The 26,484-nt window shown below is 42.6% G+C and overlaps 1 protein-coding gene across 2 annotated transcripts; it reads right to left on the bottom strand.

The window, feature by feature from the left end:
* Window positions 1-14,917: 14,917 nt before the first annotated feature.
* On the bottom strand, window positions 14,918-17,277 carry LOC127343231 (GDSL esterase/lipase At4g10955). Of its 2 annotated transcripts, XM_051369356.2 has the most exons (3): window positions 16,960-17,277; window positions 15,854-16,868; window positions 14,918-15,319 (listed from the first exon to the last, which is right to left on the bottom strand). In XM_051369356.2, the coding sequence occupies exons 1-2, from the start codon at window positions 17,088-17,090 to the stop codon at window positions 15,875-15,877; spliced, it is 1,125 nt and encodes a 374-aa protein (XP_051225316.1). In that variant the 5' UTR covers window positions 17,091-17,277; the 3' UTR covers window positions 14,918-15,319; window positions 15,854-15,874. The 2 variants fall into 2 exon arrangements, with proteins under 2 accessions (XP_051225316.1, XP_051225315.1); XM_051369355.2 differs by having other exon boundaries at window positions 14,918-16,868; window positions 16,960-17,276.
* Between the last annotated feature and the right edge of the window lie 9,207 nt (window positions 17,278-26,484).

The following is a 26,484-nucleotide window of genomic DNA, read 5'->3' as shown; positions in this document are numbered from 1 at the left end:
TAATAAAGTGTTCTTCCCTCGTATGCACCGTTGCATTGTTCGACGTTTTGAAGCATCTCGTGATGATCGGGTGTGATAAACTTGACATACAACGGGTGTAAGCCATGTTGCACACGCGGAATACTTGGGTTTGCTTGACGAGCCTAGCATGTACAGACATGGCCTCGGGACAACGAAACCAAAGGTTGAACACGAGTCATATGGATGATATGATCAACATGTTGATGTTCACCATTGAAGCTACATCATCTCACGTGATGATCGGTTTTGGTGTAGTGGATGTGGATCGTGTACCACTTAACAACTATGAGGGATGTTGTATTAAGTGGGAGTTCATTAGTAATTAGATTAAAACATGAACTAATTATCATAAACATAGTCTGAGTAGTATTTTGAATTAATTTTGTAGTATTGGCATCCGTTTACTACTATGTGCTAGTCTTGTTATTGAGATAGAAATACTGTTAAAATCTGATAAGAAACTTTACGGATTGGTACCGTATTGTTAATGAATCAAGAAATGATTAAGTCCTATTGCAAACTTTTAGTAAACCTCACATTGTTGATTCAAATAGCTATGGTTTCAATTAGTACCTAAAGTTATCTTGTCTCCGTGAAACTTGAAGTTCAAATCTGTTTGAAAAGTAAGGAGCTGAAAATTTAGTTTTCAGAAATAATCAAGGTACGAGATATATGTGATATCTAAGACCTTATTGCAAGATGATAGAATATAAATTTGGTGAGACTACATAAACTCATAAGTTTTATGGGAATGTACGAAGGTTGAAGACGCATAAAGGCGTCCCAATCCTCCAACTATTGGGGCACTAACGATATTCGCATATCCATGAAGTGATTGTCCTTAGTATGCACCGTTGCTAAGACTCGTCGTTTGAAGCATCACGTGATGATCGGGTGTTATAGATTCTACGTGTGCTTCCAACGGGTGCAAGCCAGATTTGCATATGCGAATACTAAGGTTTAAACTTTATGAGCCTAGCATGTACAGACATGGTCTCAGAAAGTTATCATGAATTGATGGATAAAATTATGAGTGAAATTGTTCATCGTATTACAAATTTACTAATAGTGAAATCTGAAACACTTGTCATATGATGATCAACTTCAAAGTAAGAACCTCAAGGTTATTGGTATTTGACCAACAAACCTAGAAGTTATTGATGTTGAAATGTTTTTCTGAATAATGAGGAAAGCTAAAAGAGAAACTGCAAAAGATATTTTGGCAAAAGAAAAGAAAAGACTAGAAAGTCTAGCTCAGGTGTATATAAATGATATACATGTTATGGTTGTATTCCTAGTTAAGTCACACAATGAAATTCTTGGGTATTAGTACCATATTGGTTGGTATGAAGTGTCATACAAAACAACGCAATACAAGAATACAATGGCCTAAGTGACTGACAAGGAATATGATAGAAATGCACGTCTGGAACAAAATAAAGTGTTATTATGTTCGTCGTTGGCATTCTATCTAGCCCTTAGAATTTATAATAAAGAACTTAATAATTGTTATTTTGCTCTAGTCAAATGAAAACAATGAGTTGTTCAAATTATGACATTACTCCATGTACGATGGATAAGTTATTATAAATCTTAATGGTGAAACACACATACATAACACTGACGCTAAAAATGCCATAAGGCAAATGATTTGAATTCCACTTATTTGTGGAACCGCAATTTAGGTCATGTTAGAAAAGATCGCATGAAGGAACTCCATGCAAAATGGATTTTTGGAGTCATTCGATTTGTTGAATCGTTTGGCACTTGCAAAATCTTTTCTAAAAAGTAATGACTGAAATACCGTTCATAGGCCAAGAGTTGAACGGGCAACTAACTTAGTGAAAACATACATGATGATGTATGTGGTTCACTGGACATAGTTGTGTGCGGGAGATTCTTCTACTTCATGAAAACTTTCAACAATGAATTGAGTATATATATGTGAATATATTCAATAAGGAAAAAGTTTGAAACATTTGAATAGGATTCAAATAAATTTCAGCATGAAGTGGAAATCATCGTAATAGAAAAATCAAATATCTATGATTGGATCGTGGTGGAAATATTTGAATTACGAGTTTTAGCGAACATCTAAGAGAGTTATGAAATTGTTCTACAACTCACATTTCTTGGAGTATCATAATGATGATATAGTATCCGAGATATGTATCCAAACCTTGTTGGATTAATGATGTGATAAAATATTATGACGCCATTATATTTTTGTGGATTATGCTTTAGTGACTACCGCTTTTACACTAAATAGAGCATCATCATGATCCGTTGAAATGACACCATACAAGTTATGGTATGGGTATAAACCCTAATAGTCTTTTCTTTAAATTTTGGTCTAAGAGTTTACAACCAAAATCGGATGAATGTCTTTGTTGGTTATCCCAGAGATTTAATTGGGAATTCTTCCCACAAGACAAAGACAAAAGTGTTTGTCAATGTTTCTTATTTCCGAGAAATTGTTTCTAGTGAAGTATTTGAGTGGGAGGACAATATAATTTGATAAGGTTTATGAACCTGAGCATAATGATCAGAGTAGCGCAGCATCGGAATTGGTTTCGGAAGCGGCCATAACGATCATGGCTCCCATGACTACAAAGTATTTTAGCCATGGAGATCGAAGTACATATTGAATCTTGTAGGTATGGTTTACTTTGTGATCAAATAAATGATTTGTGAACAAAGGATTGATTTTGAACAATGATAAACCAACTACAAACAAAGAAGTTATGATGGGCCCTGACTCCGTTAAAATGGCTATACGCCATAAAATCCAATATAGATGAATACTTTTTGAAAGTAAATGGATCTATGAAATTGATGGACTTGGATGAAATATCCTTGAAGAAGCTCAACTTATTGAAAAGTTGTTTACGACAAAGTTCAAAGAGTTGACTACGATAAGATTAGATCTTCCGTAGCAATGCTTATAGTCTATGTGGATTATTCTAGTAATCACTACATATTTCTTTTATGAGATATGTTAGTAGGATGGCAAAATACACTACTTAACAGAAGTGTATATTAAAGGTGTATACTAGATACAAACCAAGAGTTTTGCTGGTCCGTGAAATACTAGATAGGTATACGAACTTCAATTGGATGAAGTAAGTATCGCGGAGTTTGAATCTTCACCGGATGAAATAGTCAAAGAGTTTTTGATTTCATCGAGAGGCGATGAAGAGGCTTGCATTTGCAAGAAATTAAGTGGGAGCGCTGAGACATATTTATAATACTTATGTAGAAGACATATAGTTGGTTATAAATAATGTAATTACATACTTGATTAAAAGGTTTCATTGAAAATTAACTTCAATGAAAGGATATGGACTAAAACATATTTAGTGTCAAGATCTATGAAGATAGATTGAAACACATAATAAGTTTAAGTCAAAGTACATAGAATGGATATTGAAATAGTTCAATATAGAAATATTAAGAAAATGTTCTTGTCATGTGAAGGTTTAACAAGACTTGAGTGTATCTGACACTCGATGAGTAAAAATACATGAGTGATTTTAGATCACAAATAAAATGTACAAAATCAGATATCTTGTGCTCTAAAATGTTATGAAGCATATACCGGAATGATTCATAAGATGATCATAGGACGACAGTAAAAATATCCTTGAGTACTTTAGAAGAACTAAGGATATACATATATATTTTTGTATGAAGAAATGACAAACAAATCGCTGTAAGGTGTTACACCGATATTTATTTTGTCACATATCAAAATAGAATTTCAATCTCAAATTAGACTAAGTGTTGTTTTAAAGGTAGCACAATGAACTAGAAGTTGTCTATGTTAGATTTAGAAGAGTTCTAAATATTGTGATGGATTCTACAAAACAAAGGCAGAGTATGTCATTTGTTTTGACAAATGACTGAGGATGTTGAATCAAGAAGTTCTTTGAGAACTTGGTGTAGTTCCGATAGTGTCAGAACTTTGAAGCTATATTGTATGTGACAATATTAGTGACTTATTTCAGACCGCGGAATTAAGGTTCCACCATAAGATCAAACATATTTAATGCCAACTCATTTGGAAATGAGTGATGCGTTGAGACGCAAAAGAATTACAAAATACATACGTTTCTGAGCGTGTCAGATCCGTTGACTAAAAACCTCTCCCGTGAGCAATACATGATAAAGCACCATAAGGCCAAGGTGTTATATCTTTACAAATGTAAACTAGATTATTGACTCTAGTGCAAGTGGGAGACTGAAGGAGATATGCCCTAGAGGCAATAATAAAGTGGTTATTATTTATATCTTTATGTTTATGATAAATGTTTATATATCATGCTAGAATTGTATTAACCGAAACATTAGTACATGTGTGATATGTAGACAAACAAGAAGTCCCTAGTATGCCTCTTAAACTAGCTTGTTGATTAATGGATGATTAGTTTCATAATCATGAACATTGGATGTTATTAATAACAAGGTTATGTCATTGTGTGAATGATATAATGGACACACCCAATTAAGCGTAGCATAAGATCTCGTCATTAAGTTATTTGCTATAAGCTTTTGATACATAGTTACCTAGTCCTTATGACCATGAGATCATGTAAATCACTTATACCGGAAAGGTACTTTGATTACACCAAACACCACTGCGTAAATGGGTGGCTATAAAGGTGGGATTAAGTATCCGGAAAGTATGAGTTGAGGCATATGGATCAACAGTGGGATTTGTCCATCCCGATGACGGATAGATATACTCTGGGCCCTCTCGGTGGAATGTCGTCTAATGTCTTGCAAGCATATGAATGAGTTCATAAGAGACCACATACCACGGTACGAGTAAAGAGTACTTGTCGAGACGAGGTTGAACAAGGTATAGAGTGATACCGAAGATCAAACCTCGGACAAGTAAAATATCGCGAGACAAAGGGAATTGGTAATTTATGTGAATGGTTCATTCGATCACTAAAGTCATCGTTGAATATGTGGGAGCCATTATGGATCTCCGTATCCCGCTATTGGTTATTGGTGGAGTAAGTACTCAACCATGTCCGCATAGTTCTCGAACCGTAGGGTGACACACTTAAAGTTGGATGTTGAAATGGTAGTTCTTGAATATGGAATGGAGTTGGAATATTTGTTCGGAGTCCCGGATGAGATCCCGGACATCACGAGGAGTTCCGGAATGGTCCGGAGAATAAGATTCATATATAGGATGTCATTTTATGTGAATAAAATGTCGCGGAAGGTTCTATGGAAGGTTCTAGAAGGTTCTAGAAAAGTCCGGAAGAAACCACCAAGGAAGGTGGAGTCCACAAGGGACTCCACCTCCATGGCCGGCCAGCCCTAGTGGGGGTGGAGTCCCAAGTGGACTCCACCATAGGGGGCCGGCCACCCCCCACATGGGAGGTGGGAATCCCACCTTTGGGTGGGAGTCCTAGTTGGGCTAGGTTTGCCCCCTCCTATGGAAGGTTTTGGTTTCGGGTCTTATTCGAAGACTTGGACACCAACACTTGGGATCCACCTATATAATGAGGGGCCAAGGGAGGGGGCCGGCCACCCCAAGACCATAAGCTGGCCGCCCCCCTTGAGTGGCCGGCCACCCCCTCCCAAACCCTAGCTTTGCTCCTCCACTCCATATTGCCCGCGTAGCTTAGCGAAGCTCCGCCGGACTTCTACACCGCCACCGACACCACGCCGTCGTGCTGTCGGATTCAAGAGGAGCTACTACTTCCGCTGCCCGCTGGAACGGGGAGGTGGACGTCGTCTTCATCAACAACCGAACGTGTGACCGAGTACGGAGGTGCTGCCCGTTCGTGGCGCCGGAACCGATCGTGATCAAGATCTTCTACGCGCTTTTGCAAGCGGCAAGTGATCGTCTACCGCAGCAACAAGAGCCTCCTCTTGTAGGCTTTGGAATCTCTTCAAGGGTGAGACTCGATACCCCCTCGTTGCTACCGTCTTCTAGATTGCATCTTGGCTTGGATTGCGTGTTCGCGGTAGGAAAATTTTTGTTTTCTATGCAACGTTATCCTACACTTGCATCCCGAAAGTTTCTGATATCCGGTGAAAATCCTTATCGCACTTATCGGCTAAGGCGAAGCTTCCTTTGACCGTGATTGGTCCCTTTGGTCCAGGCAACCTCCACAACAGGTATGTATAATGTGGCACCGCCATAAATCTAGCATATGCTGGTCGTCCCAACAAAGCGTGGTATTGCGACAGAAAATCCACGACCTCAAATTCCAGCCTCTCGATTCTATAATTCTCTCGGGTTCCAAACTGAACGTCGAGATTGATCTTCCCCAATGGGTAACTTGGTTTCTCCGGTGTAATACCGTGGAACCTTGTGTCTGTTGGCTTCAAGTTTGCTAAGGATATGTTCATCTTCCTTAATGTATCTGCATACATAAGGTTTAAGCTGCTGCCGCCATCTATGAACACTCGAGAGACATCAAATCCCGCAATAACTGCTGGTAAAATAAGTGCTGACTGCCCTGGTCGAGGAACTTGCTGCGAATGATCTGCTATGGTGAAGCCAATATCTTGCCCTGACCAGTTAAGATACTCGACTGTTGGTGGAGGCATTTTTTCTGCCATGAACACCTGTCGTGAGATTACTTTCTGAGCTCTATTGGATGGCCTTCCCTTCTGAATCATCGACACTGCTCCGTTGGAGTTAGGATCAACATAAGGTGGTGGTGGAGGTGCTGCCGCTATTCTGAGCTGATGTCGATTGTCTTCTGTAATCGCGGGGGGAGGTGGTAAGTGAATCTCGCTCCTGGGTTCTCGAGGATTTCTTTGTGCTGCCCGAGCATTAGCGTGCTCTGCCCATCTTAACATTGCCTGAAAATTACGGCAATCTTTCTGCAGATGTCCTGACTGTCTTTTTCCGTTGTTGTCGAGGAAAAAGTGCATCTGACACGGCCCATTCATCATCTCTTCAGGAGACACGAAAGGCCTCGGGAACCTAGGCCCGCTATTTTGCCTGTTGTTTCGAGAATCGTCTCTATTATCGCCTCGCTGCTCATTGCTTCTCTGATAATCATCTCTGTTGTTTCCTCCTGTGTTTGCCCGAAAACCTGCCGAAATTTGTCCTGGAGCGTCATAGTTCGGGTACTGCCGAGGAAATCGTCGCCTCGGTTGATAATTTCGACCACGGTCCTCCTCTGGCGACCTGTGCCGTTTGTTGTGGACAGCATCTTCTCCATCTGCCCATCTATTTGCTATTTCCATTAACGCGGATACTGTCTTTGGGTTGGTCCTTCCCAAGTCCTCGACGAAATCTCCACGCCTGATTCCTGCGACAAACGCATCTATCGCTCTCTCGTCAGATATATTTTCTGCCGAGTTTTTGATGATGTTCCACCTTTGGATGTATTTTCTCATTGGCTCGTCCGGCTTTTGTCGACATGCTCTCAACTCCTCCAATGACGCAGGTTTCTTGCATGTGGACCGGAAGTTCTTGACGAACACATCCTCGAAGCTTTCCCAGCTGTCGATAGATCCTGGGGTAAGTTTCTTTATCCAAGATCGTGCGGCTCTACTCAGATGCACCTGGATGCTTTGCATAGCTGTTGCTCTGGTTCCTCCTGTGAGCTTTACTGTCTCGAGATAATCAACTAGCCAATCCTCTGGATCTTGAAGGCCGTCGAATTTCTTGAAATTGTCGGGTAACTTGAATCCTGAAGGGACTCGAGTTTTTCAGACTCTCCTCGTGAAGCACGGCAAGCCGCACATATCTTCGTCGTTAAGCTCCGGGGATTGCCGATGTTCCCTTCTGCTTTGCCGCGCTCTATCGACCCTTGCTTGTGCTGCCGTGTCTCTTGCTCCGCTTGGTCCTTCGGGGGCTGCCGGCTGTTGTCTTTGCAGGTCGTGGACTATTTTGCCTTGCCGCTCCTTCGGGAGGCGTTGATACAAACGCTGTCCCCATAGCTCCAACTCCTGCTATCGCCATATTGTATAGTGTTTCCCTTGGATCGCCTGGAGGTGGTTTAGATGCGAGGATAAAAGCATGTGTCGCCATATACCCAGCCTCTGGTGTCTTAGGGATGATGTTTCCTCTTGTATCTATCGACATAAAGGACATGTCGAGGTTTTGGACCAAATGCTCTCTTTCTGCTTCGGGTATATGTTGCAACCTTGATCTTGCTCTGTTCCGAGCCTCCCTGTGGCTATCACCCTAAGTTCTAGATTGTCGACTTAGATCTGCCCTTCTCCTGCTGGATGCAGAAGCTGCCTCCTTTCTCCTGTTTAACTCAGCTGTCTATTTTTCCAATTCTCTAGCAGCTCGTGTGAGCCTATATTGATATGCTTGCAATTCCTCTGGTGTGGCCGTGGTGGCCATTGGTTCTGAGCCGTCCATAGCTCTCGCGGCTCTGTCCCATGCTGCTTGCGGGAGTTGAACTCTGTGTCGCGGCTGTGGCCCGACGTATTTATTGCCCAGGCCTCGTCGCAGATCGGAGGGATCGACGTATGGATTTCCCAGATCGTCGAAAGCCTCAGATGTTTCCTCTTGATCATTATTTGGCTCTTCAATGGCATAAATCTGATGATATTTTGTATTCAGATCTATGTTGGGTTTGGTGACACCATCGTTAAGATTGATGAAGACCTTGCCCACTGTAACAGACTTGTCGATGAAGTCAATCGTCGACACTCTTTGGAGCCATCGCTTATATATGAGTCCGCAGATGACTCAAATGACATGTCGCTGAAGATCTTGGCGAGTTTCTCTCTTGCCCTGGTGCTGACGTAGCGTGTCGACGAAGTTTCTTCTTCTCCTGATTCGGTTGACGATGTATAGCTTGAAAAATCAGAATCGACCGCCGACGATCCCGACGAAATCGGAATTTCGACACGATACGATCCTTCTTTCTCGACGCGAAAGCGAAACCTTCCGAACGTCATCTCCATAGGCTCCGCCAGATACGCATATGCATCCAAACGGGAGGGTGGGTGAGGAACAAAATCGACAGGACCAGCAGCGATCTGTTTACCTCGATCCATTGCGTTGCTTGCAGTTGATGATGTCGAAGATCTTGAACGTGCCATCGAGATCAGATCCTTACGCCTCTAGTTCTCACAGACGGCGCCAATTGACAAGGTATCAACTTGTCAATGCCTATGGATTGTAGGCTAGGGTTTAGTTGGAAGTAGAGGGCAAGTAGATCTCGAAGGTTTCGGCCGAAAAGTACTCGACGATTATGAAAACTAGGGTTTGTAACAATGATTCGATGCCTTCCTCGTCCCTCGACTCCCCCTTTATATAGGAGGCGGAGCCGAGGGATTAGTGTTGTACAAGTTACAGAGTCCGGGATGGTTTCTAACTCATCCCGTAAGATTACAAATAACGCTTCCTATTACAACTCTAACTTTCCTTAATAATATCTTGGGCTTCCGAATCTTCTTATTCTTCGGGTAGTGGGCCTTCAGTAAACCCCGGGTACTATCTTCGGTAGGCCTATTTGGGATGCCTATGTCAGCTAGCCTAGTAAAAAGTTCATAATGTTGAGCTTGCAACGCCATTTTAGCAAGGCATTCACCAATCATGCATGTTAACCCAAAAAGGGGCACAAAAGGGTCCCGTTTAATGCAAATTATTTAGTGTTTTTATTTAAGTATTTGTATAAGTAGTAATAAGATTTGGCATTTTACCGTGATCGTGCACACCTCTACTGCTTGCGTCACCGAGATCATGGAAATCAAGAGGTTAATGAATAAATCAATTAAAGACATAACTTTGGGAAAGAAATATGATTATTGGAGACAACAAATACCTTACAAATGTTTTACCCACACACCTTTGGCCAGTCCAGAGTAAGAGGTGATCATGAAAGCTTCAACGACTTGATGTATGGTCGTCCCTGCCATATCGGATGACTGCACCATATGTCAGTGGCTTTGTCTCGTCAAGCCATTTAACCATGTGTCATCAGACCGGAGATCAGAGTAACACATCCGCCACACGACAGAGAAAACCTCACCTCCGGAATGGAACTTGAGGGGAAACTCGCAGAGGAGATCCATCATTACCGCTGCTCGGATCTTGGATTCATCATCATCACCATCTCCATCAACATTCATCTTCATCTCGTTGTAATCCTAAACCCTAGAGAGGCTTGATTGCTCGAAATTTTGCACTATTTTACTGAGGTTTTTAAGTATATTATTACTCATATTGTCACTCATTTCATGCTCCAGCTAGATACGTCTATGCCTATTTTGCATACTTACTAGTTCTTGTTCACTTTCATATGAGCATCGCATATTTAGTAGTTTTAATAGGATTTTATTATGTTTCCCTTGTCTTTTACATGTGTTTAGGTGTTATGGACAATCATGGAGAAATGGAGGTAAAAGGATCAAGAGGGTACAAGCACCAGACTAAGCCATATGCGGTGTGGGAAAAGTGATATTTTTTCCAACATCATATATTTAAGATCTAAGGCAATGATGTTGTAGCCCTTGTCCATATGAGCTCAACGAGCCGAAGAACACCCAAATTAGAGTTCGTATGAAAAAATGACGTCCAAAATACGAAAGCATCTACAAGTTTAGCGACCATCGGCATGGGCATAGCCCGTCCATACCGTCCGCCCGTACTGAGCTCCGTCATCTCCGTTTCGTGAAACATAACAACATTTGTGAAGGCCCGATGGTCATATCCGGCCCCTGGCTCTATTGGTTCGCGAAACCAACTTCCAACGCCTATATAATGAGGGGAGGAGGCAAGGAGAGGCACAATTCATCCACGCCCTAGGGGCGGAGCCCTGCCGCTCCACCGCCACCACCTCCATGACCATCTTCATCAACACACAGAAGAGGAGGAGGAGGCTAGGATCTTGAAGGGAAACGCATCGATCTTCATCAACATCATCATCAACGTATTCACCGTGATCCCATTTGTCTACTTGGTTGCGATCCGAACTCTATTAGGATTTACAACTGTATGCAATTGTACCTTCATATTCATATTGCCATGATGTTGACCCCTTCATGTATGAGTAGTTATTTTGTTCTTGGGGAGATATGGAGAAACCCTAGTAATATTATGATGTGAAATAAATATGTCTTATACCTTTGATCTATGAATGTGTGTTAGTTCTGTCTCTTGATATTATATGTTGTGCACCATGTAATATTTGCCTTATGATCTCGGGAGGGAACTACCCTTTGAAGTGTGGTAAAGTGAACGGCGAGAAGTGACATTACCGTATCGGCACTTTAACACATTTAAGAGGGGGATAAGGAGGGACTCACTAAGCTCATATCGATAACCATGGGTAAAACACTTAATATCAATAGTCAATATATGGCTTGCAGAAGACTAGATCTTGTGGTTATATAGAGATATGATGACCGATGGCTTTCTGAGTGCATCTTATTATGGAGCTCTCCCCACACATAGCATAGCAAAGATATAGTTCATTCTAATCATAAGTAATACCAATACTGGTGGTGGAACCTACACTCCTCGATAATCCCTCAACCATATCACAAACACACTCTCAACGCTCTCTTATTCTAATTTACTTTTATTATTTACTTTGCTTTTAGTTACTTACAACTCTCATGTATTTGTTATCTTAGCAACTTATAGTATAGGCTATTTCCAAACTACGGTTTGAGTGTGAATATGGCAGCGCCTGACAATGCAGTTGCGGGGTTGTGTTTATAGCCATTTGCAAAGCTTCTCAGAGACGAATTTATAAATAATATTTGCTTTAAATATCATGAAATTAAATAATAGCGCCTGACAATGGAGGAACCCTAGCTATATATCATGAAATAAAATAAAAGATTGTGATGTCTTCATTTGTAATATGAATGAATGGCTTTCTTCAACTATGTGAAGTTAATTGCATAATAGTTTCTCCCTTGTGACATTGCAGGAAATCATCGTTGTAGATAGTTGGTGGTTCGGGGATGGAAGTGAGAGAAACACATTACATCTCGTCAACTACTATCAATGAGGAATATCGGAGATCCTACAACTAAAATCGTAACCATGGGAAAATCTTTAATCATTGGTGCCTCTGACGACATGCTACCTTATAAGGATTGGTGGTGGTTCTAAGGGGTGCGTAGCACATCGCGCCTGTAGTGTACCCATATCTGACTCAGCCTATACAAACATACTACAAGGACATTATAAATTCTAATTATGTTTTACATCTATGCTAGTGGTGAATCCACAACTCCCTGAGAACTCTTTATCCTAATTGAAGTTTCAAGTACTAAAATCATCGCTCGCTTTACTCATTCTCATTTTTTACTTTATTATTACTTTATTCGCATTAGTTATTACTTTTTTCACATACACAACCAATCATTCTACAAACTCTTTCTTTGGACCAAAGATAACTTGAAGGTATAAACAAACAAGGTAGCAAAAGGTATCAAACCATAGCAATTCCGCTCTTCGTGGATTTGATACTCTTTTATTCGAAACTAGCTACTTCCACATGTGCACTTGCAGACATCAAGCTATTTTCCGATGTCGTTGCTGGGGAGCTAAGTGCTATAGCTTTGTGTTTAAAGTTGTTTCAAATTTACTATTTGTAGTTGTTTGCAGGTTCTGGGCAAACACCATGGATTCGTATGAGCAACTTTACAAGATCGCGAGCCTAAGTGATATTAATGAATATGTCATGATGCTTTCATGAAGGTACCTTTGAGGGTAAATGCAGATGGATATGAGATTAGTCCCTTATTACTTTATATGATGTAAATTAAAAGATTGATTTGCAGGAGATGATGGTACTGAAGACCCATATGTGCATGTTGACTTCTTTGACGATATTTGTTGGACTTCTAAATTAAATGTCTTTACATGTGAAGAGATGAAATTAATCTTCTTTTAGCAAAACTCTTTTTAAAAAAACATTAACATGGTATAAACCTTTGCCTACAAAAAACAATTAACACCTGGGGAAAATTATCTGCCGCGTTCTTGACTCACTTTTATCCCGAGAGTAAATCTTATGGGGTAAGTTGTATGATCACAAATTTCAGGAATCGGCTAGGTGAAAGTCTTATCAATTCAAAGGTTTGAGTGATCAATGCTCTCATCATGGGTTACCTCATTGGTTAGTCTTTTATAATTTTTATGGAGGACTTAGTGATGGTAATAGATATGAAGTAGACATGACATCAAAGGGAACCTTTATCCAAAGGTCTATCGATGAAGCTTGGCAACTTTTTGATTTGATCCATCATAATTCTGAAACTTGGTCAATTCTGTCAGATAATAAAGGTATAATTGAGTTAAATACAAATGCATATAAACCTTCTTGGAAAAAGGTAGTATTGAGGATTTGATAGGGGAACTCCATGTTAATCCTCATGTTGTTGCACAAGTTGCAGAAGTATACACTAACTTTGTTTTGACATGAGTATACACTAACATTTTGCAGGTACCAACACACGGATGGGGATGGGAGACTTGCAAATCACCGCCTGAGCAAAAAATTAAATTTTCTGTCACAAAGGAAATCGAAGAAGAGGAAAATCAAGCCTTACTAAAGGTTGAAATAGGTCCTAATGAGAAGAGCGACAAGCATTTACATCACTTGCAGTATATACATGAAAAGTCATACATTAACATGGACAACATCGGTCTGCTAAAAGATCTAGCCAAACCTGACTCCACATGTGATGATGTTGTACCACTTGAAAGTCCCGAGAATTGTCGAAGGTAAGATACGAGGTAAGTTTTTCAATGGGCTAAGGTGCCATGTTATTTTGTAGGATCTACATATATGGGAATATGTAATGTAACTGCTCAATTAACATTATTTCTTACTAGATGAGGCGTTTTTGCACCTAGGAGCACATGCTTCTGGTTTTTTAAATTACTTCTAGATGCCGTTTAAAATGTTAAAAATTTCTGAACAACAAATTGACACACACATGTCGACATTATAAGTGCTCATAAAGTTATTTTGCTGAAAACCGACATTTTTTTTATCATGTGCAAAAAATTTAAAAATTGGTGCTTAAAAAGATATTTGACGATGCATTTGTTATCTTTTTACACATGACATAAAAGATGTAAGTTTTCACTAAACATGGTGTGCGTACATATAATATTGACGTATACACGCTAAATTTCGGATTTTTTAATATTTAAAAATAATTTTCTAGATTGCAGGTGTTCAAAAATATATTTCTGTCTCTTCTTCCATTTATAAAGAAATCTTCGAGAAGTATAAGCCAGCCTGAGATGCAAGCAACACGAACTTTTGTACTACCCTCCCACCCGCACTATTGAAGTACCTTGAAGGCAGGGGCGAAGGCTCCCCTTGGGGCAAGAAAGAACATCTACCCTACCTTTGATTTTTGGTGAATACATTTGGATGCACATGTTTTTTCTGAATATTTCGAGTGATCGTGCATCAAAAACATACTTCATATGAGAAAGTTATGCTTGTTTTAGTGAACATTGTGGAAAATTGACTTCGAAGTGGAAACACAGAGACTCGTATTCTAGGTCCAATGTAAATAAAAATGATTCTATATTTCTATTATAGAGATATATCATGAATCTGAGTATATGCATGATAGCTTTATGATATTAATTATTCAAACTTGTAGAACTGAAAATTTAGAGATTTCTTGATACTTGAGACACATCATGATTTCATCAAAGACATTATCACCTCATTGAGATGGTGAATTGGAAGGGTTTCTTAGCGACAAAGATTATTAAGACCTAATTGCTCACGATGGATATTTAAAAGTATTAATCGATAATATTATTCTTTTTACAAAAGAAGTCAACCTTTGACATTGAGGTGGCATTATTGTTATCTTTTTTGTTCTACATATATCAAATATGTTTCTGTTTTTATCGTACTAAGTTATATCATTATAATCATATATGACGTTCATTTTTTTATCGAAATGAGGAAAATATCGCCCATGCTTCTACATCCAAAGGATACACACGGCTTTTTATTAGATTATTCACAAACCTTACAAGAATAATACAAAAGATCAACCTCGAAGCCACCTCACTAGACCTACAGACGGATGAAGGGGGTGACAATACACCAACTCACATGATCCCAAAACCAAATGCCTTCCTAAACCGCCCAATAGCAGGTGAGAAGCACATCTAGTCAAGCAGACTCTCCGCGCACGCCAACGCATACGTCACAGAAGTTGCTACCGCCGCTTTCCTCAACTCCATCTTGAAGAGAGATCGTCGCATTAACCTTGCAAGATCTGCCGTCGATGCCACCATGACGCCAGACGGCTCCACCATCCTGCACGCATACATCATCCCGCATCCGTCGTCGATACCCTGCAGCACCATGCCACCGAGACTCAACGCCAACAATGTGGTAGATGAATACCACTCCACCAACATCCGCCATCATCCAGCGGCTGCTCAAAAAATGATGCCCCAAGAGGTAGAACGATGCAGGACGCGCCGCCATCGCCGGGAGACCCAGATCTAGGGTTTCCCCGGAGCAGCATGAGTGTGTAGATGCAGGCTGCGCCAACAATGCCTCCAAGAAGGTTGGACGTGTAGCGCCGCCATCGCCCGTCAAGACCGGAGTCGGAGCACAGTTTTAACCGGCAGCCGCGCATCCCCACCTCGCCAAGCGTAGTGCCGAGGCAAGCAAGATGGCGTTCATGTCTTACGAATATTTTGGTATTTACACCATTTTTTTTAGTTTGCCCTACCTCAGGTTTTTTCCGTCCTTCACCACTGCTTGAAGGGTGGTAAAAAATGTGTGCACATTTTTGTTGGTCCTTACAAATTTCGGTACGCGCAGAGAATACTTATACATGTGCATATTTTCACCTTTTTTGGGGGTAAAATTCGAAGTACCTTTTCGCTCTCGGGTCGAACCTATCTCCCTGCGACCTGCGCGGCGTAGAGCGACCTGAGTTGGCGCCCTATGAGCTTGCTGTCGTTGAGGACAACCTGCAGCTCGACATCGTCCGCCCACCACTGCTCCAGCCCGTGCGCGGCGAGGAATTTGGTCGGCCCCTTGGACACCATCACCATCGTCGCCACCCCGGCCTTGCCGGTGCCATTGCCGGCCCTGCCGCGGTTGTCGACCGCCACGGCCGCCGTACCGCCTGCCGCATCGCTGGTGTAGTGGCAGCAGATGTAGTCGTTCGTGTTGATGTACAGGTAAGGGATCCATCTTGCCATCCCGGCTTGTGCTAGCGACGCCATCGCCTCGCTCTCGCTGTTGCCGCCGCTCGTGTCGGGTGCCGGCTGGGAGCCCACGAAGGGGATCCATGCACGCGCACGGCCCCACAGCTCGCCGGCCGTCTCGCCTAAGACCCTGAGGCTCATGGCCAGCGAAACGGACGGCGGGTTGAAGACGTGGCACTCCACGTTGACGCCCTCCTTGGCCAGCGCCTTGCCGACCTGCAGCGCGAACCCGGCGCCCAGCGAGTGCCCGCCCACGCACACGTTGCCGGCGCCGAACCTGCGCGCGACGTCCCGCAGCGCCGCCAGCGCGCCGGGAAAGCGGACGGAGCCCTTGAGGCTGTCCCAGGCCAGGCACCGGAGGTCGTCCACGACGTCGCGGCGGAACGTGGGCGCCCTGAGCAGCGTGCCGCGCAGCGCCACGACGGCGGCCGGCGCGCGGGTGGGGCGGAACGGGATGTAGTCCGACAGCGCGGCCTGGTGGTCCCACTCGAGGACGGCGCCGTACATGGAGCCGTCGCGCTCGTCGACGAGCGGTTGAAGGAGCCTGTACTTGAACGGCCGCCACCACTGCGACGCGAGGCCGGTGCGCTCGTCGCGCTTCTCCTGCCGGTCCAGCTCCAGCAGGTACGCCCCCTGGATGAAGCAAGCGATCACCATCCGCCGGTAGCTGGGGTTCTTCCTACATCCAACATGGCCACAAACGCCCAGTAACTCCCGGCGGCGAAGAAAGTGCTGGTGAGTGTAATTGACTTGGTAGTGAGTATACTGACCAGCTTGAGTTCAGGAGATCTCTCCAGTTGGTGCAGGGCAGGTTGCGGGGGCCGTACACATGGAACTCGAGCGGATTCGCTGCCGCCGTCGCCGCTTCTCCGGCTTTCTGGTCTGGCATCGCCTTGGCCATTGTCCCCTCGTGAAAATCAAGAGCACGCAGGAGGCTTGGGCTTGCGGATGATATGTAAGGTCGGCAAGAATAGTTTGTTTCAAGTTGAAAAGAATCTCTATCCTATCATCATCCAACATCAGAGGAATATGGAACCTGCTTCTTTCTCCTCCCAGGTGCGCTTTCTCGTGCTAAATTAGAGCTAGCTAGTGGATCGCAGTTGGAGTTGGGCGCACCGCGCACAGGATTCCCTAACAATTTGCGCCATGCGCCATTGAAATCAAGCAGCGTGTCCTTGGCATCGACCAGCCGGGAGCGGCTCCTCTGCAGCAGTTGTAGTCTAACTGTACTGTACAGTGACGGGGCAGATCCGACGTATCACACACGTATCATTTTGGTGTCAAATTATTCCCGAGCACTTTAAACTGGCAGCAAAAAATCAGAGCACGATCGTCTCCTGTGGATTGAGAAGCCAAACAGCTGCATGGCAGGATGAGCATCTCTGGTCCCTCCTCCAAGTGAAACCTCACCGCCGGCAGGGACACAGGGCCCTTCCTTTGACGACTCGCTGCCGGCAGACACAGTGTATTTCCTCTATGTCTTCCACCAGCAGCGATGCCACCATATCCGGGTCTAACCTGAGATGCCACCATCTGGCAGGCGCGTCCAACCCCGATGCAGGCGCCAATGCCTTGGGACATGCCGCGTTCGGCAGCTCCGAATGGGCGCCGCGCATCGCGCCGCCGCCATTCGGCCTACCATGTGCTCGTTGGCAGCCGCCCGCCCGCTAACGGAGCAACTTGGACCGTGGCCCATTAGCTTGGTTTTTCATGTTTACGCGCGATTTGTTTTCGTTTTTTTCCTGTTTCTTAGGTGGTTTTTCGTTCGGTTTTTCGTCTTTTTTTTTGTTCTTCTTTTCTAAAAAAATATTAAAGCACAAAAAAATTTGAGCAAAAAAATTTTAAGCACATATTTTTTTGAACAAATTTTGGAGCAACATTTTTTTGAACATTTTTTGTTTAAATTTTTTTCAAGTCTAAACATTTTTTTGCTAAAAACCAAAAGTTTTTTCAAATTGAAAATTTTGAAAAAAAACAAACCAAAAGTACAATGCAGACGCTTATTCACGGGCGCCAGGAATTTGTTCCCGATCGATGTGCACTGCGCCAGTGCAGTTGCCACTTAAAATCCCAGCGGGCTGACGCTTAATTACAGACGTCGACGCAAAGTAAAGCACCCGGCGCTTCGTTAGATTTTAGCGTGCGGCATAAAAATCGGACTAGGTAGTTGGAGAATAAGCGCCAGGGCCGGTCCTTAGATTTTGGGGGCCTGGGGCGAAACCCAAATCTAGGGCCAGGCATCAAAACAACAAGTTCTATCGTACACAGTATATATCAAGTGTTGCCAATGACCTTCTAAAGTACATCAAACTTCTGACATCAAATAATGTATAAATACTTTTTTGAAATTTTCCTGTAACATTACTAGATGAGAAGTCACTGATAATGGTATGCCAATGTCAATCTCATTTTGATTATCATGCTTCGATGTGCGTAGAACCGTGTAGCCACGGAGAATGTGGGTGCATCGCATGTGTGTTAGTGTCCGGTTGTAGGAATGGTTGAACGGTGCAGCGCAAGGCACAATTCCGATAGGTACATTTATGTGGCTTTCCCGTTCCACATATTCCAGCGGTTAGAGAAATCAACGCATAACGGAAAAGGAAAATGAGACAATTCTTGTGTAATAGAAGGAAAAATAGTTAGTTTATTTATTATTATTGATTTGTTTGAGGGAAAGTTGTTTTTAGTGGGAAAAAAAAGAAAAAACGAGTCGTGTAATGCATTGGTTCTTTTTTCCTGCATGTTCAATGATGGATCATGTAGTCTAAATTAGCGACCACCATTGAACATGTCGTTAGAGCATCTCCAACAGGCGCGCTATAAGGTGGCGCGGTATATGACGCTGCCGCCGCGCTGTAAACCGTTGCCGCGCACCGGAGCGATTTTCCCCCCGCCGGGTGCGCCATTTTGCAGCGCGCGTTGGCGCGGTAAAATAGCACCTCCGCCGGACGTGCCATTTTGCAGCGCGGGCGCGGCGCAAACAACAAACACACACACCTATGCATCCAACAAGATCAAATAATTGTATAAAATTTCACAAATAAAATGTACCATCCAAATACAATACATTGTTAACAACAATAATTCACACCAAATACAACACGTCCAACATACAACAATACAACATAGTTTTGAGACAATACAACACATAGTTTTCGAACAAAAACAACAGGTATGCAACTATTGTTGTCCACTCCAATTCCACCATTCTTCCATGAGATCTTTTTGAAGCTCATCATGTGTGTCGTTGCACCGAATGGCATGGTATGAGGCAATGAACCGGGCAATCCTATGTGCGGACCTCCTCACTTGCACGGGAACCCCCATCAAGTCGTAGTGGGTATGGTCCACATCTTTTCCGCGATCATCCTCTATAATCATGTTATGCATTATGACACACGCGGTTATGATATACCAAAGGCATTCTTGGTCCCAAAATCTAGCCGGTCCTCTAACAATGACAAATTGGGCTTGCAAATTCCCAAATGCTCTCTCTACATCTTTCCTAGCCGCTCTTGTGCATTATGGAATTGGGTTTTCTTCTTACCTCTTGGTTGAATAATCGGCTTCACAAATGTTTGCCACCTTGGATATATGCTGTCGGCGAGGAAGTAGCCATAGTTGTACTTGTGGCCATTTGCTTCAAACTCCACCAATGGACCTTCCCGCATTGCAAGTCTTGTCATTAGTGGTGACCGTTGAAGAACATTGATGTCATTGCAAGATCCTGGCATTCCAAAGAAAGCATGCCATATCCAAGTCTCTTGGTCGGCCACCGCTTCAAGTACTATGGTGGCATCCATCTTGTAGCCTTTGAATTGTCCATGCCATGCCGCTGGACAATTCTTCCAACTCCAATGCATACAATCAATGGAACTAAGCATACCGGGAAACCCCCGGTTGGCGTTGATCTCCAAAAGCCTTGCCGTGTCTTGAGCATTGGGGGCTCTCAAATATGTGGAGCCAAATACATTAACAATTGCAACGACAAAGCGCTTCACACACAAGATAGAAGTGCTCTCTCCCATGGCCAAATGATCATCAATAAGATCCGCCGGTATACCATATGCCAACATACGCAAGGCGGCGGTCACCTTTTGATATGTGCTATGACCAAGTTCTCCGGCGGCATTCCTCATTTGCTCAAAGAAGCGATCATATTTGGTGACCTCCGTTGCAATGTGCTTGAACAAGTTGAGACTCATCCGGAAACGCCACTGATACGTCTCCAACGTATCTATAATTTCTGATGTTCCATGCTTGTTTTATGACAATACCTACATGTTTTGTTCACACTTTATATCGTTTTTATGCATTTTCCGGAACTAACCTATTGACAAGATGCCGAAGTGCCAGTTCCTGTTTTCTGCTGTTTTTGGTTTCAGAAATCCTAGTAAGGAAATATTCTCGGAATTGGACGAAATCAACGCCCAGTATCTTATATTTCAAGGAAGCTTCCAGAGCACCGAAGAGGGGCCAGATGAGCGCCCTGGAGGCCCCACACGGGGTGGCGGCGCAGCCAAGGGGGGGCGCCCCCTGGTGTGTGGAGCCCTTGTGGCCCCTCCGACTCCGACTCTTCGCGTATTTAAGCCTTCCTGACCTAAACATCGAGACGAATAAGCCACGGTACGAGAAACCTTCCAGAGCCACCGCCATCGCGAAGCCAAGATCTGGGGGACGGGAGTCTCTGTTCCGGCACGCCGCCGGGACGGGGAAGTGCCCCCGGAAGGCATCTCCATCGACACCACCGCCATCTTCATCACCATTCTTTGTCTCCCATGAGGAGGGAGTAGTTCTCCATCGAGGCTAAGGGCTGTACCGGTAGCTATGTGGTTAATCTCTCTCTCACATGTACTTCAATACAATGATCTCATGAGCTGCCTTACATGATTGAGATCCATATGATGAGCTTTGTAATCTAGATGTCGTTATGCTATTCAAGTGGATTTTACTTATGTGATCTCCGGAGACTCCTTGTCCCACGTGTGTAAAGGTGACAGTGTGTGCACCGTGTGGGTCTCTTAGGCTATATTTCACAGAATACTTATTCGTTGGGTTATGATTTGAGTTGGATGTCTCTATGAAATTGTGGTGTGTTAGTACCTCCTATGAATGCTCACAGTGATAGCGTGGGGTGTTTATTAGTACTTGGGAATACATCTTTAAGGTTTGCCTACATGATGAATTAGTGTTCGTTATCTTGCCAGAGAGTAATTCAGAATAGCATAGTGAAGTGATTATTTATATTCCTTTATGATTGCAATGTTGAGAGTGTCCACTAGTGAAAGTATGATCCCTAGGCCTTGTTTCTAAGCATCGAAACACCGTTTCCAACAAGTTCTGTTGCATGTTTACTCGCTGTCATATTTATTTCAGATTGCTATTACTACTCATAATCATCCACATTACTTGTATTTCACTATTTCTTCGCCGAACTAGTGCACCTATACATCTGACAAGTGTATTAGGTGTGTTGGGGACACAATAGACTTCTTGTATCGTGATTGCAGGGTTGCTTGAGAGGGATATCTTTGACCTCTTCCTCCCTGAGTTCGATAAAACCTTGGGTGATCCACTTAAGGGAAAACTTGCTGCTGTTCTACAAACCTCTGCTCTTGGAGGCCCAACACTGTCTACAGGAAAAGAAGCCAACAGTAGACAGCAAGCTATTTTCTGGCGCCGTTGCCGGGGAGGAAAGGTAAACGGTACTCACACTCCGGTCCCAGGTAACTAAGTTATTTTCTGGCGCCGTTGTAAGTGCTCGAAGCTATTTCCTTTAGATCCTGCAATTGCATCTTTTTGTTTCTTGTTTTACATTAGTAAGGCATAATGGAAAACAACTGTGAGCTTTTTAATTTATTTCCTAAGTTAAGACATGAATTGTGTGATGCAAAAATTAAAAAACCCATGGAACCTTATTTGCATGCTAGTAGCCATGATATTAGTATGAACGCTTTGAACACCATTGTTGCTAATACTATGGAAATTTCTAAGCTTGGGGAAGCTGGTTTTGATGAGCATGATATTTTTAGTCCCCCAAGCATTGAGGAGAAAATTTCTTTGATGATACTTTGCCTCCTATTTATGATGATTATAATGATAGTGGTCTTTTGGTGTCGCCTACTATGGAGGATAAATTTTATTATGATTATACTATGCCTCCTACACTTGATGAGAATAATAATGATAGCTACTTTGTTGAATTTGCTCCCACTATTACTAATAAAATTGATTATGCTTATGTGGAGAGTAATAATTTTATGCATGAGACTCATGATAAGAATGCTTCATTTGATAGTTATATTGTTGAGTTTGTTCATGATGCTACTGAAAATCTTTATAAGAGAGGAAAATATGGTTGTAGGGATTTTCATGTTACTAAAACACCTCTCTATATGTTGAATTTTTTTAAGTTACTCGTGTTTTATCTTCATATGCTTATCACTTTGTTCTTCATGAATTTATTTGTGTACAAGATTCCTTTTCATAGGAAGTGGGTTAGACTTAAAAGTGTTTCATATTTGCTTTTTGATGCTCTCCTTTGCTTCAACTCTTATTTCTTGCGAGTGCATCATTAAAATTACTGAGCCCATCTTAATGGCTATAAAGAAAGCACTTCTTGGGAGATAACCCATGTGTTTATTTTACTACAGCAATTTTTGTTTTATGCTTGAGTCTTGGAAGTTGTTACTACTGTAGCAACCTCTCCTTATCTTTATTTTATTGCATTGTTGTGCCAAGTGAAGTCTCTAATAGAAGGTTGGTACTAGATTTGGATTACTGCGTAGAAACAGATTTCTTACTGTCACGAATTTGGGCAGGGTTCTCTGTAGGAAACTCAGAAAAATCTGCCAATTTACGTGCGTGATCCTCAGATATGTACGCAACTTTCATTAGTTTTGAGTTTTCTCATCTGAGCAAGTTTAGTGCCCCAGAAAAATTCGTCTTTACGGACTGTTCTGTTTTGACAGATTCTGCCTTTTATTTCGCATTGCCTCTTTTGCTATGTTGGATGGATTTCTTTGTTCCATTAACTTTCAGAAGCTTTGGGCAATGTCCAGAAGTGTTAAGAATGATTGTGTCACCTCTGAACATGTGAATTTTTGATTATGCACTAACCCTCTAATGAGTTTATTTTGAGTTTGGTGTGGAGGAAGTTTTCAAGGGTCAAGAGAGGAGGATGATATATGATCAAGAAGAGTGAAAAGTCTATGCTTGGGGATGCCCCCCTGGTTCATCCCTGCATATTTCAAGAAGACTCAAGCGTCTAAGCTTGGGGATGCCCAAGGCATCCCCTTCTTCATCAACAATTTATCAGGTTTCTTCTATTGAAACTATATTTTTATTCCGTCACATCTTATGTACTTTACTTGGAGCGTCTGTGTGTTTTGTTTTAGTTTTGTTATTTTCATTCTCTGAATAAGTTCATGCTTGTGTGGGAGAGAGACACGCTCCACTGGTTCATATGAACACATGTGTTCTTAGCTTTTAATTTTCATGACGAAGGTTGAAACTGCTTCGTCAATTGTTATATGGTTGGAAATGGGAAATGCTACATGTGGTAATTGGTATAATGTATTGAATAATTTGATACTTGACAATTGTTGTGCTCATATAGATCATGTTTAAGCTCTTGGATCATATACTTTGCACCTATTAGTGAAGAAATACATAGAGCTTGCTAAAATTTGGTTTGCATGATTGGTCTCTCTAAAGTCTAGATATTTTCTGGTAAAAGTGTTTGAGCAACAAGGAGGACGGTGTAGAGTCTTATAATGCTTGCAATATGTTCTTATGTTAGTTTTGCTGTACCGGTTCATACTTGTGTTTGCTTCAAATAACCTTGCTAGCCTAAGCCTTGTATTGAGAGGGAATACTTCTCGTGCATCCAAATCCTTGAGCCAATAACTATGCCATTTGTGTCCATCATACCTACCTACTACATGGTATTTTCTGCCATTCCAAAGTAAATTGCTTGAGTGCTACCTTTAAACAATTCAAAATTTATCATCCCTTATTTGTTTCAATGTTTTATAGCTCATGAGGAAGTATGTGGTGTTTATCTTTCAATCTTGTTGGGCAACTTTCACCAATGGACTAGTGTCTTCATCCGCTTATCCAATAATTTTGCAAAAAGAGCTGGCAATGGGGTTCCCAGCCCCAATTAATTAACTTTCATAATTTTACAAAAAAAATAGACACTCCTCCATGGTATGTGATTGTTGGACGGCACCCGAGGATTCGGTTAGCCATGGCTTGAGAAAACAAAGGTGGGGAGGAGTGTCATCTCTAAATAAAACTAAAATAAATAGACACTCCTTCATGGTATGAGATTGATGGAAGGCACCCGAGGATTTGGTTAGCCATGATTTGTGAAAGCAAAGGTTGGAAGGAGTGTCACCCAAAAATAAAAATTTCATGGGAGCCGCTCTTTGAAAGTCTGTCTGGCAAGGGAGTTAGAGTGCCCACTACCATTTGTTGACAACAACAAACACCTCTCAAAACTTTACTTTTATGCTCTCTATGATTTCAAAACTTGAAAAGCTCTAGCACATGATTTATCCCTGCTTCCCTCTGCGAAGGGCCTTTCTTCTACTTTATGTTGAGTCACTTTACCTACTTCCTTCCATCTTAGAAGCAAACACTTGTGTTAACTGTGCATTGATTCTTACATACTTGCATATTTGCATTCATCATATTACTTTATGTTGACAATTATCCATGAGATATACATGTTACAAGTTGAAAGCAACTGCTGAAACTTAATCTTCCTTTGTGTTGCTTCAATGCCTTTACTTCGAATCTATTGCTTTATGAGTTAACTCTTATGCAAGACTTATTGATGCTTGTCTTGAAAGTACTATTCATGAAAAGTCTTTGCTATATGATTCAGTTGTTTAATCATTGTCTTTACCATTGCTTTGAATCACTTCATTCATCTCATATGCTTTACAATAGTATGATCAAGATTATGTTGGTAGCATGTCACTTCAGAAATTATCTTTATTATCGTTTACCTACTCGAGGACGAGTAGGAACTAAGCTTGGGGATGCTGATACGTCTCCAACGTATCTATAATTTCTGATGTTCCATGCTTGTTTTATGACAATACCTACATGTTTTGTTCACACTTTATATCGTTTTTATGCATTTTCCGGAACTAACCTATTGACAAGATGCCGATGTGCCAGTTCCTATTTTCTGCTGTTTTTGGTTTCAGAAATCCTAGTAAGGAAATATTCTCGAAATTGGACGAAATCAACGCCCAGTATCTTATATTTCAAGGAAGCTTCCAGAGCACCGAAGAGGGGCCAGAGGAGAGCCCTGGAGGCCCCACACGGGGTGGCGGCGCGGCCAAGGGGGGCGCCCCCTGGTGTGTGGAGCCCCCGTGGCCCCTCCGACTCCGAATCTTCGCGTATTTAAGCCTTCCTGACCTAAAACATCGAGACGAATAAGCCACGGTACGAGAAACCTTCCAGAGCCGCCGCCATCGCGAAGCCAAGATCTGGGGGACAGGAGTCTCTGTTCCGGCACGCCGCCGGGACGGGGAAATGCCCCCGGAAGGCATCTCCATCGACACCACCACCATCTTCATCACCGTTGTTGTCTCCCATGAGGAGGGAGTAGTTCTCCATCGAGGCTAAGGGCTGTATCGGTAGCTATGTGGTTAATCTCTCTCTCCCATGTACTTCAATACAATGATCTCATGAGCTGCCTTACATGATTGAGATCCATATGATGAGCTTTGTAATCTAGATGTCGTTATGCTATTCAAGTGGATTTTACTTATGTGATCTCTGATACGTCTCCGACGTATCGATAATTTCTTATGTTCCATGCCACATTATTGATGATATCTACATGTTTTATGCACACTTTATGTCATATTTGTGCATTTTCTGGAACTAACCTATTAACAAGATGCCGAAGTGTCGATTCTTTGTTTTTCTGCTGTTTTTGGTTTTAGAAATCCTAGTAAGGAAATATTCTCGGAATTGGACGAAATCAACGTCCAGGGTCCTATTTTGCCACGAAGCTTCCAGAAGACCGAAGAGTCAACGAAGTGGGGCCACGAGGTGGCCAGGAGGGCAGGCGGCGTGGCCCCACCCTTGGCCGCGCCGACCTGTCTCCTGGGCCCCTCGCGACGCCCCCTGACCTACCCTTCCGCCTACAAATAGCCTTCGTCGCGAAACCCCAAGCATCTGAGAGCCACGATACGGAAAACCTTCCAGAGACGCCGCCGCCGCCAATCCCATCTCGGGGGATTCAGGAGATCGCCTCCGGCACCCTG

This window comes from Lolium perenne, chromosome 3 (assembly GCF_019359855.2).
Source record: "Lolium perenne isolate Kyuss_39 chromosome 3, Kyuss_2.0, whole genome shotgun sequence".
NCBI classification, from domain to species: Eukaryota; Viridiplantae; Streptophyta; class Magnoliopsida; order Poales; family Poaceae; genus Lolium; species Lolium perenne.
This window is presented reverse-complemented; position numbering and strand designations above follow the sequence as displayed.